At 30.7% G+C, this 22,854-nt stretch overlaps 1 protein-coding gene across 1 annotated transcript in view; it reads left to right on the top strand.

The window, feature by feature from the left end:
• The window catches only part of LOC147067052 (uncharacterized), a 536,511-nt gene that overhangs the window by 254,110 nt on the left and 259,547 nt on the right, over nt 1-22,854 (top strand). The window contains exon 4 of the mRNA XM_085953678.1: nt 15,294-15,400. Coding sequence (XP_085809804.1) covers nt 15,294-15,400 — 107 coding nt within the window. The remainder of the gene's footprint in view (nt 1-15,293; nt 15,401-22,854) is intronic.

Genomic DNA, 22,854 nt, shown 5'->3' with positions numbered 1-22,854 from the left:
TATTAAGAGCTCTAAGAACATACGATAAATAATATTATCTCTCATTTAGCGTTATTAAACGTATGTCCAATAATCAATTATATTTTTTTATTAATTAAACTGACGATTACTTGGTAAGACTCCAAACATACAATGAAAAACAATATTACGTGTATTTGCCAAATAAACCGATGCATAAAGCCACTCGGCCATCGTGGGACTGTGATTATAAAGTATAAATCCATCTCCAAATAGCTATCAACGTAAATGACTTAAACAAAGTAAAATTCACAAAATAACTTTGCTTCAAAACCGTAATTATTAATGCTTTTAGTAATTATAATAATTATATATCGCGAAAATTTTTATAAGGAATTAACTAAATATGCCACAACTTCGTATAATATAATATATTGTAGTAGGTAAGTCAAAACTAATGTACCTATAACACAAAGAAATCCCCCTATTTATAATCATGGCATATTTATGATGGGTATCCATTTAAAATACAATGTAACATTTGATGCTAATCAAATATGAATTCAATGAGGTATGGTTTCTATTAGTTCAGCATCTTTCTATTTTTCAACCTTTTTGTAATAATATGAATGTTTTGAAAAAAAATGTACTCATAATAGAGCTCAAATAATGAAGATTTTATTTTTATGTTGATGTTCAAATGTAACTTCTTTTGATGTATCTTTCAGCTGCTTAGTAGCAATAAAAGTCATCATTCAAATGAACATTTACATTAAAAATATATCAATATTGACAAGAACAAAGAAAATTATTCATTGCGGAACATAAAAACCGAAAAGCTTATCGAAAAAATTCGTTTAGCCAATATTATTCTGTCAAGGTTTATCTCACGCTTTTTCTTTTTCCATGATATTTTCTCGGGCAGGCACTACCGCACTTGGCCCGTGCCAAGATATGCCCCTTTGGCAATAAATCCGCACAAAGATATGCCATTTCTGGCAATAAAATTACATGAAAGTAGGTCACGTACACATCGCTTCACATAAGGATTCCTAACATGCACACTTTCACCCCCGTTTGCAGCTTTAAAAAGCAATTATACACATCAAATTACACAGTCATCCTTTTAACCTATAAACGATGCATTATTAATTGATTATTAAAAAATTTAAATACCATTCAATAACAATTCTTTTATATGAACTATTTAAAAACAATGATTTCTTTCCGTGAACTCTAGTCTAACGTAATACACAAACATGTCACAGATGATATTATTTCATTTTTTTTATATGCCGTCGTAATGTGTGAAATGAATAACTTTTTTGTTTGTTTGGTAAATAATCTTTTTGCAACACTTGTTTTGTCATCACATTCAAAATAAATTGCCGCAGCGATTCTCTTAGTAATATTAAGTGGTGCAATGCTTAAAACAAAATTTACTCTTCATTTTCTATCTTACGCCATATTTTTTTTTTATGATTACATTTCATAATTAGACATAGTGTGGCCAATATAATAATGCATTATAGCGTCTGTATCTACCGTGCAAGATTTACTTGCATCAATAGTGTGTATTTTAAACAATCGCGATAATAACTGTTTACACTTAAAGGTAGTGCTGACTGTCTCTCCAATCTCATTTTTCAAGCATAAGCAAGATATTGACATTATATGGTGCTATTTGATAAATTCAGACAGGTTCGTAGATAATCGGTAAACGCCAAAATATTCTGTGCGGTGTACCTAGTTCGTATTTTTTCTGGCAGGTTCGCCACTATCGTTCTACTTTGTGTGCGTACCGCCATATGCAAGCATCAATTATATCGTGAAAATTCAGAAGCTTCTGATTTATTTGATCCATGCATGCAATCATGCAACTTGCACGATAATACATGTTTACAAGTGCATTTTCTGGTTATCGCCACGATAATACGTACTACGTGTAAACGGGGTATTAATAATAAATATCAAATGTTATTATTAAAGAATAACACAATATTATGATAATTAAACACGCGCGTTAACATCATTTTACTCCCTACTTCAATTATAGTTTGTCAATTTATGGCTACGGCCGTATGTTGTAGCTTAACCACTGGGGAATGCCAAAAGAAATGGCGTATTTCAAAAAAACACTACCTTATTCTTAGGTTAATAATTATAATAAAGCAATCATTATTCGTAGGATGTTTATCACACTTGAATGGTCAAAGACATAGCTTATAATAAGTATCTTTAGAATCATCTTTAAATGTGTTAATCTTGCCGATTTTTTGAATAATAAAATGCCTAATTGTTGTCAAATTTGGGATCACAGAGATTATCAATATAATTTTTTATCGTGAATATTTCACTATAATAATGTCGATATAAATTATACTAATGGTTTCATAAATGCGTTTAAAAATTAATAAATATAAAAAATCTTAACACCACTGCACATTTATGTACTGAAATATGACTATATTCTAAAACATTAGAGCGAGAGGTTTAAAAAATACTATTTTATGTAATAAAAATACTTTATGCAGTCATCAAATGTTTAAAATAAATATAACGGATAATAAAGCTTCAAAATTATATAAATAGATTATCTACAACGATTAGGGTATGTCCAGGATCATGCTTTTAAAATAGAAAAAAAGCTCCATTTTGACCCACGCTGAGCACGTCCGCCCTTAATATTTTTCAACATTTTCCTTTGGTATACCTACCAGTTTCATAATATCTCTATATCTTGGTTGTCCAAATTTATAACATAGCAAGACACACTTTCTCAAAAATGGATTTTATTGTATTTTATACACAATCTCTCAATACAGCTCCTGTATGTAAAAAAAATACTTAATTTTCGAGATATTTAACATTTAAAAACCTGGCAACTACGCCTAGTTTACAAATTCATTACATAGTATCCAACATAAATTATTTTGAAACCAAGAAGGGACGCAACAGTCGCTTTGTTATGATTTAGGATTGTGGCATTTTCTTAATATTAAATTATGGTATTCTTATTGGACTATGGCCACACTATGATTTTAATTAGGGTTTTGTTTCATTGAGTATAATACGGATAAACATAAATTGATAAACACCCAGTTCTTTGAAAATTTCTTCTTGAATTAAATAATAGCACTAATGACATCTACGAGTGTCTAATAATTTTTTTTTTAAATTTGAAATGATTAAAATTTTAATAATATAAACGTCTAGAATCAAATGTATGTATATACCTACTCTATTTTCTATTAAGGAATCTTGTATTTATTATTCTTGTATATTGTATTTCACATTGATAATTATTAGTAAATGCCATTACATTATTCTATGATAATTGTAGCAATGCAATTAATAAAAACGTGCTTTTTGGGTTTTCAATTTTGACAGCCGATTTGTTGGCAGTTACCGCTTAAAAACTTTCATAGTCGTTTATGAACTACGGCGTACGAACACTATTTGATATAATAAGTTTACTTCATAATCATAAATTTATGGTTCTAATAATTATCAAAATACCTCACGCGTGAAATTTTGTTGTTTAATCAACTCTCACCGACCTATATGTACCAACCAATTTTTTCAGCATGCACCTTTCCATACTACACCACGCTATATATACCTGTCTTTAATTAACATTCCATATTTTGCATACATATTTGATTATGGAGAGTATACACTAGTTTAGTACTGTTCGTTTTATGCACAACGGATGGTTATTTATGAAAATATTATTCGAACGGTCAAAAACAATCTTGCTCGGTTTTAATCTGCGAACAATTTAATGAAATATGCACATTATCTGTAAACACGTATCATCATAGATATATATTAACTATTTTTTTATTCAACGAATAATTCACAAGATTTAAGAATGTAACATTCTAATTATTGAACATACATAATAATTTTGAAAACACTTCTGAGAAAAATATATATTATAGCCAATAGAAAAAATTAAAAATTATTAGCAAGTTCAAATAAATTACAATCAAAAAATCTTGGACTGATCCGTGACGTTGGTTAGTTATTAAAGTAATACCTACTTTGTTTTAAAATACAAAAGCCGATTGCCAAATAATAGCTCAATTTGGGAAGCGCTTCAGTGAATATTAAAAGACCAATAGTTAAAATGTGGCGTTATTAAGTATGACTCCTTTATTGATTTATATTAATAAAACGGAAAATTGTTTTGTATTTATTCCACTTTTTTATTCAATAAATTTGGACCGGTTTCGTCCGGCTCAAAAAGACATTTTAATACAATGCAGTTCCACCATGTATTGACAGTTAACGCAATAGAAGAAATTATGACACCTTTGGCATAGTGGTCAATGTGCGTGGACACGATACCCGAGAGATGCAGCTTCGATTCCTGTGGGGTGTCTTAGTTTTTTCAAAAAGATTTTTTTCTAATAATATATTTTCTCAGAAGTGTTTTCAAAATTATGTATATAGATATATATAGTTTGTCACCTGTTTGAGCTGAGGAAGCTGACTAAGATCTCTTCTAAGAGACTCTAAGGAATCTTTATCTAGTTATATATTATTACTATAAATCCATTTAATTAATTTTAAGTGTTAAGTTGTAGTAATAAAACTGTAAATATCTTTTCTATGTTCATTTGGAGACAAGTCATAATGAAGACAATTTATCAATTGGTCATATATAATTTTGAAAACACTTTCTGAGAGAGTATATTATTATAACCAATAGAAAAAATCTTTTTTTGAAAAAAGTAAGTCACCCTGACGAGGAATCGAACCCCGTATCTTCCGGGTTTACGCCACATCCGTCGCTTTTAACCAATATGCTACTGCGTGACATACTAATTGCGACAAATTTTAACTATTGGTCAATTTTAATACCTACTTATCAGCGTTCTTCCAAATCAAGGTACTTTGGCAATCGATTTTTGTTTCTTAAATTAAAGTAGGTAACTATTACTTCGATTACTAACCGACGTCGTGGAATTTCTCCAATATTTTTTAGATGTAACTACTTGCACTTGCTAATAATTTATAATTAACTATTTCTTTTATTCAACGAATAATTCACGAAGATTTTTTCTATTGGTTATAATATATTCTCTCAGAAAGTGTTTTTCAAAATTATATATGTTCAATAATCAGAATGATATATTCTTAAATCTTGTGAAGTATTCGTTGAATAAAAGAAATAGTTAATTTATCAATTGGTATTTGCCACATATAGACCGTTTTCGGTATAATGTATTGTAATTTGCACCAAATGAGACTTGAACCCATATAAATTATCATATTATGACTCAAGCAGAGTTCAAACTTTTTAAACATCGTATCACTTGTCAAGTTGCAAATATTCATAACTTTTCGGTTTGAGTCTATGAATTTATTTAATAAAATGGAAATAAAGTCATCATTGGACGCTTTTCTATTGTTTATTTTCCATTTGCCATGTAAATGAACTGAGCACTTTTTCAGTAAAGCTTAACGGTGGGAAAATAAGAGTGCGGAGTAAATTGTATTGTGCTGCTGGGAGAGAAAACACTCAATTTGCGGTCGCTAAGCAACCGACGCCGCAAGAAAATACCAGCTGTTCTTAGAATCATGAATACGGAATTATTTCGTGAATAATGAAGCACGAGGAGACTTCCGGCACGGCCTGGTTAAATCGCCTTCGCATTTCCGGAACGAAATAAACATCGACTGAAGAACTTTAGAGATTGAAAGAGATTTTTAAATGGAGGCTCACTTTAAAGTTTCTCATAGCATTAGCGTCTTTGAAAAGTTCATTTAAAACCACAATGTGTTTTTAAAACTAAATGAAGATTCAATTATATATCTATATTGAAGTGGATTGGAAATAAATTGAACTGAAGCCGACGAAAACCTGAATAGTCGAGATATTTGCTTTTATATCCTATACTATGTTGAAGAAAATTAAAGGTAGCGTAACCTTATTTTATTTAAATACTAATTCAGTGACGGATTTCAGTTCAGGACTTGGAAGCTCGAAGCATTAACTGATTTTGAGATCTCGTATAATAAACAATAAACAATAAAAAAAAAAAAAAAAAAATATCATCTGCGAACATACCTAGTCAAAATAACAATCTATCATTTACCTATTCAATCATTGAAAATTACTAGTGATGACACAATATAATAAATTAGTGGTTTATTTTTTTTTGTATGCAAGTACGTATCTGTTTGAGTGGTTAAGTTATATGCCATTTTAATGTTAATGTGTTATACCTACAAAATTTGTCAGGAATACACGTTTTATTAAGATTTTAGTATACCGTATGACTGCTGGCTCCTTTAAAAACTATGACGAATCGATTGCATCAACCTTCGTCAAAGAAAATCACCGCTACCTAGTAGTCATTCAGCAGCTGGGTCATCCTCGAAAAAATGGGAATATCAAAAGGGGTGCAGAGAAGCTGATAATTAATAGGTATTCCTTAACCTGATCCGTGCCACGGACGAACTAACTTGCTAAAGCATGTATGTCGCGTCAGGCCACGGACGAATATATTCGCGGGTTCTTGTAAAAACGTCATAACTTCTGAATAAACATTCTGTGTGTATTTTCTAAACAATATTTATCATATTAGTGTGAAAATATTCACGATAAACTCGATAAACATGTTGTGTTGCTAAATTTTCACAAATACTTATCATTCTTTTCCTATTTCATATTTTTTAAAGGATTTATTTTATTCCGAAAATAGCTGGCCTACAAGTGTCCACTTAGTAAAAATTGGCTGGCAGTGATAAGGTTAAGGATAATTGTGTAGTCAGCCTAAATATTGTATCTTGGCTGCCTTCCTAGGATATTTTGTTAACAAATTTTTACAAGAAATAGTTGTTTGTTATTCGCTTCGCATTATTGTAACGACCATTATGTTATATTATGATTATAAAAAAAATATATAATTAATGTGGAAGGAAGGTTTATTAAGCAACCAAAAAACTAATACATTAAGCATACTGATATACTCCAACTTCCCTTTTTTCATGCATCATGTATGATAAACTTTGTAAGAATATTGTGAAAGATAATAAAAAACAGTTATCATATGTATTTAATTATATTTTCAAGGTGCTAATTATCTATATTATGTATAACATTGTCTTATATTATTTATTCAGAAAATGTACTGTGGCATAAAAGTTATTAGAAAATTATAACTAACATACAGTAAAAAAAATATTATAAATTAATATAAGTAGAAATTAAGAAAATTCAATAAAATCCGTTCACTGAGTCAGCTTTTTCAAATAAATGAACTTACAGTAGTATAAACAATTATTTATAAATTCCACGAAGTTAGTTGTCACAACTATATAAGTACCTACTTTTGTGATGATTGATTATATATATTCAATTTATCGTCGATGTATGGTTAAGCAAGCAACTTAATTAGAAATGTGTAAAACTGTATACATTTAGCGATTTGTGAAAACGCATCAGTGTTGCCAACCGTACTATAATTATAGTAAAATACTATAATTGTACGCCAAATATGCCAAAATACTATAATTTTAAAGGATTTAAGCCGAAAAATGTTCCTGTACTATATTCTTTACAGAAATACTATAATTTTTACGGATTTGTACTATAATCAGCATAGAAAAAGATGGCAACACTGAAGCGCATGCACCAGTGCTGCCATCTAGCAAGGTAACGATTCAGATTTGGTCTATTTATAACTGTGCGTGTGCAAAAAGCCAAGGTGTTGAACAGAAAATAAAATAATATCTCTTCCTAAAAGTAGGGCATATTATAAAATAAAATCTTTATTTGGTTCAACTTATAAGTATATGAAAACAATTATTTTCAACAATGAACATAATAAAATCGAAATTCAGATCTCGACCCACTGATCGTGAATCAAAATGAATTTATGAATAGAAAAATCCACACACATTTCTAACTACGAAAAATTGATTGAAGAAATTCAATGCTGAAGATCTCTCATTATTTTCTCATTTTTTTTTTTCATATATTATATTTTTGCATACAATATTCATTAATAAAAATAATATAATAGCATACTTATTTCAAATTATCTGTGTCATTATATTCAATAATACATACCTTTGATTAATATTTAACAATTCATTAATAATAGCGTTATATAACTTATTATCTGTCTGTTTTGTAAGTTTAATTGGAAAAAAGTCCCCGCCATTCCATTGTTTGGCTAATAATGTGCTCCTGATAAAAAAATGGATATTATAGACTATAAAAAATAAACGGTTTCAATAAAAATCTTATTTGTAGATGACATAATATAAGGATTCCAATACCGAATGAATATATCAATTGAATACCGGTAGTCGTTAAAACATAGTAATTGTAGAAAAAAGAAGTACTTATCAATAAATATAACTAGTATAATCTATTTAAAGCAATCTAAAGTACTTACCTACATTTATTATTTTGACCTTTATAAATATGTATAGATCGATCATAATATTTTAGAACAGCTAATTTTTACAAATACTGTGTAAGTCTGGGTACAGGAAAATCTCTCTCAAATTTAACGTTTGTTGGATGTACTATCAATGTTGGATCAATAGTTATAGAATAATTGTAAATATTTGCCACGAATATTTTCTTTTTAATGCATTGCGACAATTCTATAAGTATATTTGTTTTAATATTATTTAACTTTTATTGGTTTTAGTCAATATATTTGCGTTTTAGCCGCGTAAAACTTATACAATAAATGTAATATACAATATACTTAGTAGTAACGTAATAAGCAATGAAAATATAATATTAAATTCATTTTCAAAAATCATGAACGTGTATGTTTTCTTAATACCAAAAATACCGGTATTTCGGTATAAATAAATAATTGAACAAATACCAGTTTTGAAATACCAGTATTACAAACCCTAATGACATAGGTCTAAATTTACTGTCTTCACTATTTTTTTTTTAAGTTGACTACAATTATTACAGGATATTATTAATTTCCAAGATGACTTCATGCATTCAAGATTGTGACGTTGGTAATTTATATTCTGTCGATAAGGCAAAGAAATTTATATGTTTAACTGTCCGAAATCGGTTAACTCGTATGGATTATCCATTATCACTATCGCAATGCATACGGCAGGTATTGAATCAATAGTGACTGACTGCAGCGATAAAGCAGTTCTCTGCAAATACTCCGAGCGGAAACTGACAGACGAAATCCACTGAATAAACATTCGACAACTCATGAATCTAATTGGTGCGATTTTACATATTACATGGCGTCAGCTATGCAGAGTACCTCATACATTTCACAGTAGCATATACGGCTATATTACAGGATGAATTCAATATATTTACGTCTGAGATTTCTGTAGGTTATTAATTTACATAGGTACATATCTCGCCGTTTCCATTGGTGTCATACACACCTGACACATCTCTTGTCAAGACAAATGACCGTAAACGAAATACAATAATCATTCTTCATAATAATCGACACTACTGTGTTTACTCCTCTGCATCTGCCGCAAGTTTCTCCACTATCTTAACCTCAGGGATGATGTATATCTTTCTACACAGTTTATAAATGATAATTGTATTTAAACGGCAAGCTTATAATAATATGATTTAATATCTGAAATAAATGAGTACATACCGAAATAAAGTTTTAGTTTTATTGCAATAATAATTTATATTTATGGGTAATTGATTGAAATTGACATTTTAGTTACAAATTGATGAAATATTTGTTCTATCTCATATAAATCGATTTCAGAAACTCTCGTTTTTTCTTTTCTAGTACGAATATCAATAGTATACTTTTGTACCAATTTATCAATGATGCAATTTAAAATTTTCTTCAATACCATGCTTTAATAATCTATTTTAGCCAACCCTATGCCTATACCAGGTAACAGAACTTGGTAACCGACCAAAGTGCAGCAATAAATGTGAACCAGTTACAAAGATATTCCAGGAATATTCCCAACTTAATTTGAAATGCGTTTTTAGTTAGTTACTCCATGCATGATGTCCTAGTGGTAACATTTCGGCTTATAATTTCGTGGATCCTAAGATTCAAACCCGGGTCTGGCAAAATCACGTATTGTTTTTCAATGTGTGTCGACCTAATTGGTTAATCAAGTGGTTTATACTCATTTATCGTAAAAATTAAAATCTGTTTTAATACAACCTTCACTCTGTGGAATCGCATTTATTATGCTCGTCTTAGGATCGAACAAGTTTGTATATCTGGGATCGGTATTTAATTCAAAATGCGATGACACATCTTACCACTATAATAAATATGGAAGAATCGGATAATTTCAATTGCCACTAAAATGATGCTTGTGCAAACATTTGTGTTTCCACATTTTTGTACGACGTCAAAGTCCCTGAAAGCAAGAAAGTGGAAGGCTATTGACAGTTGGCACCAAATACTTCGCATCTATTAGACAGATTCCATGACAAACCCGTTAACCATTCAGAGACTACAGATAAATGAACGGCTCTTGACTTGCCCTCCTTAGTAAAATGACAGTATTTTTAGTTTTGGTGAAATTAGAACCCAAATTTTAAACTACCATATTTCTCCTATAGGATATAAAATTATTGGATTGCTTTGTCATAATCTTTAAATAGACAGTGGACATTTAGACCTTCACTAATTCCTGAGATAAGCAGAGGACCGAGAGGGGTGGAAAATTTTGGTCGCTTGGAAGATGACGAAATTTCAAAGACATCACGATCTTCAGCCATGACCCCCAGGGGGGGCTGACAGGGCTCATGAGGGGCCCGGTACGGTGGATCAACCAAATAAGTGAGATAAATATACATCACAAATTAACTCTTAGTAAAAAAGTCGCTTGCGACGCTAATTTACTTCAAATATTAATGTTGATTGTGGTTTTAAAACATCTAGCTATGCGATGTAATTTTTGATGGGTGAAAAATACTAAAACTTGCTAAAAATATACTAAATACTCTTAATTTTACTTCGAAAACCATTTGTGTAACGTTACTGTAGAGCACCATACTGCCTTTAATCTTTGCGATAGATAGGGGGGCCTACCAAAGATTTTGGCCTGGGGGTCCGCTTCAGAGAGTGGGGGCCATGTCCTCAGCTATAAGAGAACGACCAAGAAGTGAGGATCGAACATAGAGATGTAATCATATGGAATACTATAAAAAATATCATCAATTCAAATGATTTATATTTTTGCCAGTATTAAATTGGCCCACTAAAAATGTGAGTAATAATAAATTATGAAAATAATCTTTCTTGTTTTCTTCAGTCTTTACCTTTCTGCGGTGGAATAACGTATGATGTACTGTCTACGAAAGGTTTCCATATTAAATATAAGCACGCAAAAACGTGCTTTGAACTGTCTAGCTCTTATTAAATATGAAATGCTTGCCTAAAAATAGCAGCCATCCATTTTAGTCAGAATATTATTTTCCATCGCGGCATTATGAAGCAGCGCCAGTGGGAAAGTGGGAAAATTGGAAAATGCGTCTGCCGTCTGACGTTTCCGGTAAAATGGAGAAAAAGTCATCGATTATATTTTTTTGTAAATTAGCCTGTCATTTTTTTTTCATAGAAAATTATTGCTTCGCTTACTCCAGGAAACAGAACTCTTGTACAAAATATTATAAATATATTAAGTGAGTGTTCTTGACACTTTTTACACAATGTAAATTATATAAATATATGTAAAATATAAATGTGTAAACTGTCGTCATATACGAGTATATCAGAATAACAATTGAATCTAGATTTTTATTTCACACTTGAAAATAATTTGTTAATTTTTAGACATTAAAATATAAGTACATATTTGGAGGTACGATGAGGTGGTGTTAGATGAAAAGTCGTTGTTGCTTGGTTGTTGAGATGAGAGTTTGTTAGTTGATACAAGAATACACTGAATATAATAATAACGATTATGACGTGAGATTATAATAATTGCGAGGTAAGGATCTACTATGTGAGATCAATATGATCAAGAGATTAATTATAAGAATGTATACTGAGGGACTTGATTCGAGAGGAATAACAGATGTACTATGTCGAGTGAAGAACTCGTGACAATAGCAGTACCTACGTCTCGTGACGGACTAGATGAGTGGAGTGTGAGGATTCATATATTGTTCTTCTTATTTATATTAATGCAGTACATATATTACTGTAGATGTTGTCAAACAAACACTACTGGTCTAGTTATGATCTAGGGAACGCTGAAAATTATTATTGCTAATGTTTTATTTATAACAAAACCTACATATTAAAGTGTGTCACTAATTTAATGCAGAGTAACATAATCGCTATTCTTATATTCATATCACTTTTTTACATAATAAATACAACTGAAGAAATAGCATACTTTTCCACAATTTTGTCTCCATATATATGAAAAATCATTTTGAAGTCGTTTTCGACCTTTGAATACACCTTAGTATTTACTTAAACTTCGAACCTCCAAAATGGCCGACGTGTAATAATAATTATAATGTAATATTGTTTTATTCATTTTTGGATGACGTAATTTACGAAAAGTACTCAATCTCTTTATAAAATCTTTTTAAAAAATAAGTAGGTACCTAATGAATCGATAGACAATGTGAAACTAAAAATAGTGGGAGACAGAATTCTAAGTCTGCTGAACGGCGCAACTAAGCCTAGAGACGTTACTGGTGGGGTGGTACTGACAAAAATCTCACCGAAAAGTAAACATCAAGTAAAAATCTAGTCTACAATATCATAAAAATATGAAAATATTTCGTGACGTTTCCATAATTATTTGTTACTTTATATTTTGATATTCGTGTTAAATTAAATCAATACACATGCTCTGTTGGCTATAATTGTTTTATGTTTTATATTATTTGATAACTGGATTCCATGTTTTAAGTTATTATATTTTGTAAGAAAGGTCTATGTACTTGATGGGTTTTGGAAGTGATATAATATAAGTAAGTAAATTGAATTTAGGCTTTAAATATAGCAGTCAGTATTTCTATTTCACAATAAATATAATAGGCACATTTATATTCCAAGTTGCAAACCTCTTTCTTGTTGAGATTTGTTACTTGAAAAATATTGCGACAGCAAAAAGTGTTTTTAATAACGATGCTGTCAAACGTCAAAATACGTTCTCTAAATCTAATTCACTAAAGTATTTATTTTTTGACATTTTTAATATAAAATGACTACGTTTTACAGTTTATTATTTATAAGTTTAGACAAGGCGACGCAGTGGTGTGCCTGCTTTTAAATATCGCATTAATAAATGCGATATAGAACTAAGCCATCGGTACCAGCAGCAGCCGTAGTATATTTAATAACTCACATGTTTTCATCGAACGCGCTATTTCATGTTATATAATGGATCCTTATAGCAATTCGAATGTTTTTTTTGTAATTATTTTTGCACTTCTCTTTTATTTGTAGCTCTATTTTTTTTAAATTATAACGAAACGGTTAACCAATTTAAAACATCATAATTAAGAAAAATATATGTTGGATGTAAGTGATGTAATTCTATTTGATAGGCAATATTATTTTTTATCATGTCTTTTTACATAGGTACTTACTTTTTTTTCATAGAAATACCTACTAATAATCACGTAAGTTCTGTTAACCGTGTAAAATTACCCAGTTTTTAGTTACTTTAGAAACATACGGTTACCCGGTTAACCGCTTTCGGTTTTACCGGTTTGGAAGCTGTATTTTACCACAAGGCTAAGTTTTATTATAATTAACATTTATATATGAAACCTTTACTGGTTGCATCATTTTCCCTTTACACATATTGCATAATATTTTATATTTTACAAAATACTGTAACGCAGATGCTGCATTTCATCGAACATATCGATTTTATAATGATCGTTATAAAAGTTCTGCTGTAAAAAGAATTCACACCTTTGGAACCTTCGGCTAATACAATAAATGGAGTGTCAAAAACAAATTATGTATCCTCATCATTGGCATGACATGCGTAACCGCGCCTAAGCTAAACCGGTATATACATGGCTTAAATTTCAGCTACCTTAATTCTCTCAAGAACCAAGATAAGAATATTAAAAACAACATTAGAAACCAAATTAATTCTACTTTAGTCTATTTGGCCATTTTACGTCCCACCTATTACACCAAGACCGACTATATTATACAGGCCGTGGCACTGAGTTGCGAATTACGATGGTAGTGCAAGTTATTGATTAACTTCTTTGCAATAAATGAAAAATTTTAATTGCATATTTTTTTCAAATCACGCACTTAATTTAGCACCACGTTCAAAGTTTACAGTTTCGTGTCACGCCCTGACTAATATATATTTAGTGCATTACAAGTTATTAATCCAAGTTATAATAGGAAAAGAAACCAAATAAAAATATTATAGAAAAAAATAAACAATGAAAAGCAATTTACTAAACAAAAATTGATGATAAAACAGAATTTAAAAAATAAAATACATCATTAAAAATGTCTACGTCTCTAGAAGGCGCATTGGCCAATCGCAAAACCCTACTATATTAAAGGCCTCGTTGTCATAGTTCCACGCACCCACAGTAAGCTTTATTTGAACCATGGCCCCCACAAAGGAGCTGACAGGGTACTAGCCTGGGGGCCCGGCGTAGCTAGTCGACCCAAAGTGAGATTAACACACATCGTCAATTTTATAAAATATATTTTAAAAAGACGCCTGCGACGTTATTTTACTTGTAGAGTAATAAATAACATTAAAAAATATCTGGTTGTTCAAATTAATTTTATGTGATAATGATGATTAATATAATTAATAATTGATACTTCGTGTGCATCATTTTATTCTTCTATTATTCTTAGTGTATTTCCTGACTTAACTTGAATAGACATAGCTATTTATCCAATATGGCGAGGGGTTGCATATTACTTGGCTACCACAAAAGCGGGTCATGATCAGTGCTTCATATAATGCTGTATGCTGACAGCTCTATAATTTAAGTGGATTTATTTAAAAATACAATCAATCTCTAAAATACTTCATTTTACCTCGCAGAATCATTGGGCTCCACGGAATACTATTTGAGAAATGCTGCTGTAAAGCATCACTCTGCCCTTAACTATAGCGATAGATGGGCTGCCAAAAATCCTGTCCTGGAGGCTCGCTTCAGGATGTGGTGGCCATTTGAACATACGTGTAAACTTTACGTAAAGTATGCTCACATTACTTTTGCGTAATGATAATGATCCAATATTATTATTAGGCTTCTTTCGTATAAAAAATACATGTTTAAGGAACATATTCATCACAGACAGGTGTTTATTTAGGTTGTTGATTGGAGTAATAATATTATTATTTGCTTGTTTCAGAGCTTTGTCATGCGGCGACCAAAATCCAGGCGTCCTTCCGAGGACACCAGGTTAGAAAGCAGGCAGAGCAGGCGACCGCCAAGGAAGTTGATGAACTCTCAGCTAAGGTAAGAAAACTTATAATATTATTTAATTGGATAATCCATGTGCAACAAGGATTGAACACTCTTTTTCAAAATATTATAATAGGTCTTAATAACCACGTGGTAATGAAGAGATAGTGTTGTAGAGAATCTTTATGGACGCCAATAAATAAATAATTAAGTTAAGTAAATCGTCATGTTTTAGTTTACATCATAATATATATTATGTGTGTTTATATTGATAATATTTCAGTGATTAGTGAAAAGTCGCGTTTTTACGAAATTAAGATGTTAGTCCCAATATGTGTAAAAAATTGTGCTCTTTTTTTTAAGTACAAATTTATATAATATTTTAATTTGTAGGAATAGCTTTTTTAACTCTAAGTATTTTTTTTTACTTTGAATAATATACTTAATGCAATATCAAAAACTGAATTAGCCATAAATAATGTACTTAAAAGTTATTAAGAGCATACTTCAGTGAAACGGCAAATAATTTTCAACAGTAGGTGAGACGTAATTTCGCACACGTTGTGCGCATCGTGCAATCGGAGAGCGATTGTCGACCTATGATGACGTCAATTTGTTTTGTGAAGGCGTTGGAGGAATTAATTCTTAAATCGTGTAAATATGACAAAAAGACATTAGGTATTTACTCGAAAAACAAAACATGTCAATGAATATATTATTATTATTACTTAAACAACAATAAACATAACATTAAATGGACGCATCTTGAATTTTTATGACATATTATGTTTTGTTCGTCACGCGTTGTTTGCACAATCTGCGCGTCGCGTAGTCACGATCTTTTTAGACCATGCCTCAGCTGAAAAAGAAAATCACCAATTAACTTCTAATCAAGAGTATTTTAAAAACTGTGATTTATTTCAAAACCATTTATCTCAGCTGGAAACAAATTGATTTAAGCAATTTTACTCCGAAACCATAAAATTATTGTACCTTGATCATAACTGATAAAATAAATGCATTAAATTAAACGCCTTGCTCTTATTTATATTATCGTTTTAAATGTGATACATTTATGATTTGCATTTTCCCAAAAAAAAAACATTATTATTCTTATAATATTACATATAAATATAATATGTATTCTAGCTGTCTGCTACTGCTCACTGTGTGAAAAGTTGGCATTACTATTTAGTAGTGATAATTAATAAAATATATAATATAGTGATATTCATAGTTAAATAAAATGAAGCAGTTATTTTTCAGTACGTAATGCAAATGATAGCAACACTGCATTAATTTGTTTTAAAATTCTCGAATAAAAAAAGTATCGAAATAATTTATTTAAAAAATGCTATTTGGCGTGACAAAAAATGTTGCATATTATAAATATATGTATACGATTACGAACAATACACATATATTTGAAAATATCCCTTACTTTTTTAATATACCTGTGTACATTATAATGTATTATACCTAAACGTAGATGATCTTATATTACATGTACCTAACGAAAACAAAAGTCGAACATATTCACTGTAAATTGTCTCTATAGTACTTTACTTAATAACAGCACTCACTCTCTTGCGTGTCATTTTCAATATATCTAAGTGTGTTTCGCGATTATCTGACGTCACTGAGAAACGAAGAAATATTTTACAAATGAAAGCACACTATTCGTTTTCGCTTTGATTCCTCTCACAGCAAACGCAAATGGATTCGAAAACTCGGAATCTCAACAGTCAATAATATTAAATTTTACGACGCACAATAACAACCGTTCAATCGTATTATCATATTTCTAGCGAACCATTTCAAGTTTTAATATTAGCGTCAGATTGAATTCATCATGGCGTCGCATAGACTGGTTTATATTTGTATTATGTTTAAATCATTTATCACATTGTATTATATGAAATAAACATACATTGTTAGATGACTCGGATTTTTAGGGTATTGAACGATTCGGCGCCGCCGACTGGACCGACTGGGCGACGCCAACTGGATTACGCCGATTGGACAGATCTGGGTACAGCACAAATTACACGTATATTACAAAGCTAGTATAAAGCAAGTCTTATTTATAGTATATATTGATAAGCGAGGTTTATATCTGTTGTAAAGATTGGAGTCGTCGATCAAATATATTGATTCGTCTGCTAAATGGAGCCGTACTATAATATTATAATCACAGAGTGGAGGTTGTATCAACAAATTATTATTTTAAGTCCATAGTTTGTATTTGAACACATATTTAAAAACAATATGCGAATTTTTCCAGAAACGGGATTCAAACCCGGGATATTGTAGCAGATGCGGTAACTGGTCAGCTATCATGAACATTATATGGTTTTCTCTTAAAATCACTGAAAACAACTTTTCAAAAGGTTTTCTTCGTTATCTTTGGTGCAAATGTTATACTTTTATATTCCAATCGTGTACTAAACTTCAGCAATATTATGCAATAGTACATATTAACATAAATTTAACAATATAATATATTAACGTTAGCCACCTATACCAACCATATGATCAATTAGATTAGGTAATGTTAGTGATATTTTTTTTCAATATTTCAAAACATATTTGAAAGTTTTCTCATTATAATAATTAATAACTAGTAAATTTCGCCAATTTTATTCTTCTTTCTTTCTGTCGACCATGTCCAATTCTAATAGGATCGTATGGGCCTCCACAGAGTGGAGATTTGTATTAACAGATTTTGTTTTTACGAGAAATAGATGTCAGCCACTTGCTCAACCTATAAGGTCCATACTCATACACAAATTGAAAAACAATATGTGTACTTGCCAGACCAACCTGGGACCCACTACGCTATGCTTAATCCGCGTGCCCATCGTGGGAGTTTTATTCAATGTTTTAAAAATACTGGGAAAATTTCTGGACTATAATTTAGTTTTACATAGATAGATAGATGAAAGTATACTATGGAAATGATTACAACAACCATAAACCTCGCTTTGTTACATTGTATTTATGTACATTATTATTTATTATGCTTTCTTATCTACTGGCTAGTCCAAGTTTTACGTGATTTTTTTCACGCATTTTATACATCTGTGCAGTGCCCAGATATCCTTATCGTATTGTTACAATCCAGCATTCGGTCGGCATAGTTTTTTCGGCGGCGTCCATTTTTGGCGGCACGGAATCATCCCATTCGTGTATATTATAATTATTACGTTAGCACATTTTTTGTCTTTTCTACGAGAGTTTCATAATTATTATGGTAAGCCAACTAATAATTATCGTCTATTTTTAGATTTGTGCGAATATTCTATTTAAAAAAACTTGTTGATATATTCGACATACAATAAAAAAATCTAAAAATACACTTAAACTATTGAAATGTGAGAAAACTTTACCCTTCTTTACTATACAACGTAAACCTCTTTCATATCTATTTCAGTGACAAAGACAAGATCTTTCTATCAATTTTTCAGAATGTAAAACATAATAGCGTAGTACCTACTCACGAGTGGTCCAACAAAAAAACTTTAGCAAATCAGATTATTTGTCCTCCGCAAGGTCAATGGATCTGTCACTTCCAAAGAGTGAGGTCTGAACATTTTTTTTAATAAAGGATCAAACAGTTTACGGATTTTAGATGGAATTTATTAAAATAGAATAAATCTGTTTAATAAAAAATGAACATGGCAAAAAGAAAAAACCACCTACCAACAAAATATTTTATAAATTGTGGTATTACTTCCAATAGTGTCCATATAATGATCTGATAATCTACTTACTTCACTCTGTTATATAATACTACTAACAGCCTCAGAGCATATTATAAACATAAAGTCACACCATTGTACGATGTCACTCTAGCACCGTTTGCACATAGTATCATTGTAGTAGGACGACGGACACCTTGAAATTGAGTTATCGGGTCGTAAAGCATCTTTTTGTGAAACACCAAAAACTCAAGCATTCGCCCACGGTATCAATCGCGTGTGTCGTGGTCATACCAGTGCATCAATACTCAAAAGGCAAGTCGCTTGACTTTTGTTCAGGTGCTAAGTTCTCACACAACCACTCAGGACTAGATATTGGTCTTCACATGATATAGCCGAGACATCCATGCGACTGTAATGCAGTTAAACGTGAAACCAGTCATACCTTTAGCCCTTGCTTATATCCTTACAGTAATCCTCGTTGTCAAATGTTTAAGGATCTAGCGTCTTATCCAGGTTCTCCGAGTTCGATCTCGGTGAGGTTATAATATATTTATGTGATCGTTTCACTTCCACTACTATACTACTGTCATTGCGCCTGATAGCTAGTTTGTAGCGTTATTTTTTTATACAGCGACGGCAAACTATAGAAATAAGTTAATTGAAAAATGGTTAATGAAATTAAACATCAAGAGTAACATGATTCAAATAAGACCTTCGTATTAAATTAATACAAAGGTCTTAAAGACATCTACTTCTATCATTTGCAAGTTCAATGAAATATTACAAAGTATATAGTATATAACATAAATAAAACATTCATATCTTGAATTTGAAATAAACCATTTATCGACCATCATAGGACCTCAACATTACAAGTTGCACTAGGAATAACACGGGTTCGGATTAAAGTGCTGCTATCTAGATACACTTCAATGTTATCACTGGGTCTAGATTCAAACCGAAAAAATACACTTCTTTTTTCCAATTAACGTGTGTATTTAGATATCTACCCTTTTATCTCTTTAAAACCCCTGTGTGCGGGTTGAGAATACCAAATTATCGTAATAAATAACGTCATAGTTTATTCATGAAGCTGGAATAATGCAAAAGAATTCTGAATTAAATTAAATATAAATCGAATTTGCTCTTGATTATCTCAATTACGAATGTTTTCAGAAAAATACTTATGAACAATTATTTTAATTTACTTGGCTATTTATGATTTTCAGACAACAATTATGAAGGTACCTACTCTGTTGACCATACATTTTTACAACCTTGTTAGGATCATTATTTTCTGAAATAAAAAACTAGACGAAACTAGATTATACTTCAACCTACGTAAATCCAGTTGCAAAGACTCCACACTAGGTGATCATTTAAACTTAAAGCCTACCTTCATAATAAAAATATTTTTAATTTTATATTTAAGGAATGTATTGTAAAATATGCCACAGCGCGAGCCATTTGTTCTCAACTATTGAATTATACGATTATTTTGAAGGATTTCAGAATATATTTTGTATGACCATCAGGTCACGTGACATCAGATCCGTCTAGGGGGATGTATGCAATTCGATTGGCTTTCGCGATCGGCATAATGTTATTGTCTATGACTGCAGCCTTGTCAAAAACAATTAATTATAAGTTTTTTTTTAATTCTATGAGAATTCAATCACATAATATAAATACAAATTATTAAGAAAAATAAAAAATAAATCTCATGATTTTATTTATCAGGTTAGTTCAGTCATAAACTTACATATTATTGATTTGTACGATTTGTGATTTAAATTCAGCGTATTATTGTGTTTTCTGAATGTGAATAAATTATTTGATTTTGTGCCTAAGTCTTTCATCCAGTGTTTTAAATATATGTGTTTTTTTAAATGTCTAGTTTTATGGGTGAAATTTTAAATTATTGTTATATGAGAAACCATATTTTAGATATCGGATTTTTAAATCTGACGTTTGACAATCTTCTTATTTCCCGTAAGTATAAATGTTTTTTTTCTCTGATTTCACAGCCTACCTCTTTCCAAAAACCACCCTTCACTATTGCGTAAATTTATATACAAAATATATTAATGATAACATAGTACAAAATATTCCTGGTAAACTAATTAATTCCTTTTTACAAAGGCTAGGATAGTAATAATATTCATCCGAAATATAATTAGCGCATAAACATCGATGTAGACATATTAATGCGAAGAGATTTTATACAACAGAAGCCATTTAAGTGATTTAATATTCTTGTATCTTTACTACATGTGTAAGGTTTCTATTCAGCTGACTACAGACTGCTTTGAAAACAAAATGCGTAGATACTTACCTACACAATCACTACCGTTAATTACTAGAATACTGTAACGTCATTATAATATTGCTTTAATAAGGCGAATATCGTATATTAAATTAATATGTTTTAAAGTAACTACCTAAAAAGAAATAAGCTTAAAGTCTTGATATATTACTTGGTAGTAGAGGTTCGTAATTTAATGCTCTTCCCTAAATTGAGTCAATCTATAGAATAAAATGTTGAATCTTAATAAGTGAATTCGTCTAATAAAGCTTTAAAAGCACACAGCAGGCTACTATAAGTTTCAATCCACCATCAACTGGTTAACATTTCAAGCTAATGGCCTCACCAAACTACAACCGCCGCGCACCACATCCGATCTTAATCGGGCGTATCACGGGACCCTACGTTAAGGTGTAAAGCATCAGTTTTTATGACTGGGCATGTCTCAGGAGCAGTAACCCAATACTAAGGTCGCCATGCACTCAAATGTGCTTTGACTGAATTTACATTACTTTAAGTTAAGGCACCCATGGGAGAGACAAGCACGTAGAGACAATGTTAAAAACTATAGTAAGGTGTTGTATTTATTTAGACAATGGTAAATATGAAAAAAATGTGAATACTGAATAAATTTGACTAGGTGATTAGCTTTCTCTACATTCGGGCGTTTTTTCATTCGCTAGATGAACGCATCGCAGTGCAAGCTTATCTTGCGCATTGCTTGCCTCAAACCGGTTTCAAAATGGCCTGTTTTCGTGATGTAACTGCCATCGCACGTGGCTCTATCACCGATGGATTTCTGTTCGATATTACGTGAGTGTTGCCAACTGAATAATTCCGTGTAAATTATTCTTTAATCTCAGTAGGTATTATATTGTTTTATTATTTTATTATTATTACCATGTTATTATTATACCTGATCACTGCCAGAGCCCAGTTAACTCGTCAAATCATGTATGTCGCATCAGGCCATGGATGAGTTAACTCGCGTTCTTGTAAACGTTATAACTTCTGAATAAACTATTTGTGTATATTTTCTAAGCAATATTTATCATTTTAATGTGAAAATATTCACGATAAACTCGACAAACATGTTGATTTGTGTAAGTTTTCACAAATATTTGTCATTATGTTCATATTTCATATTTTTAAGCGATTTATTTTATTACAAAAATAGCATGCCTACAAGTGTCCACCAAGTAAAAAATAGCTGGCGGTAAAAAAATTAATCATATTATCCATTATATATTACATAATATGCCAATAATCAGTGATAATAAAAAAAAAGTTTGATGGATATATCTGTAAAATCATCTCCAATGCTACGTTATTAGGTGACCTATATATTATTTTTAAATAACGATTTGCAAATATTCAAATATAACTGACTTATGCCGTAGATTTTAATGTATTTATCATTGTGAAAGAATACTGTACCTACTCAACGAGAGTTTAAAATTAATATCTCCTACATTTTCATACAATTTTGGCTCAAGACA

Source organism: Rhyacophila brunnea, unplaced genomic scaffold, assembly GCF_057557595.1.
Source record: "Rhyacophila brunnea isolate RB1 unplaced genomic scaffold, BYU_Rbru_1.0 scaffold_4, whole genome shotgun sequence".
NCBI lineage: Eukaryota > Metazoa > Arthropoda > Insecta > Trichoptera > Rhyacophilidae > Rhyacophila > Rhyacophila brunnea.
This window is presented reverse-complemented; position numbering and strand designations above follow the sequence as displayed.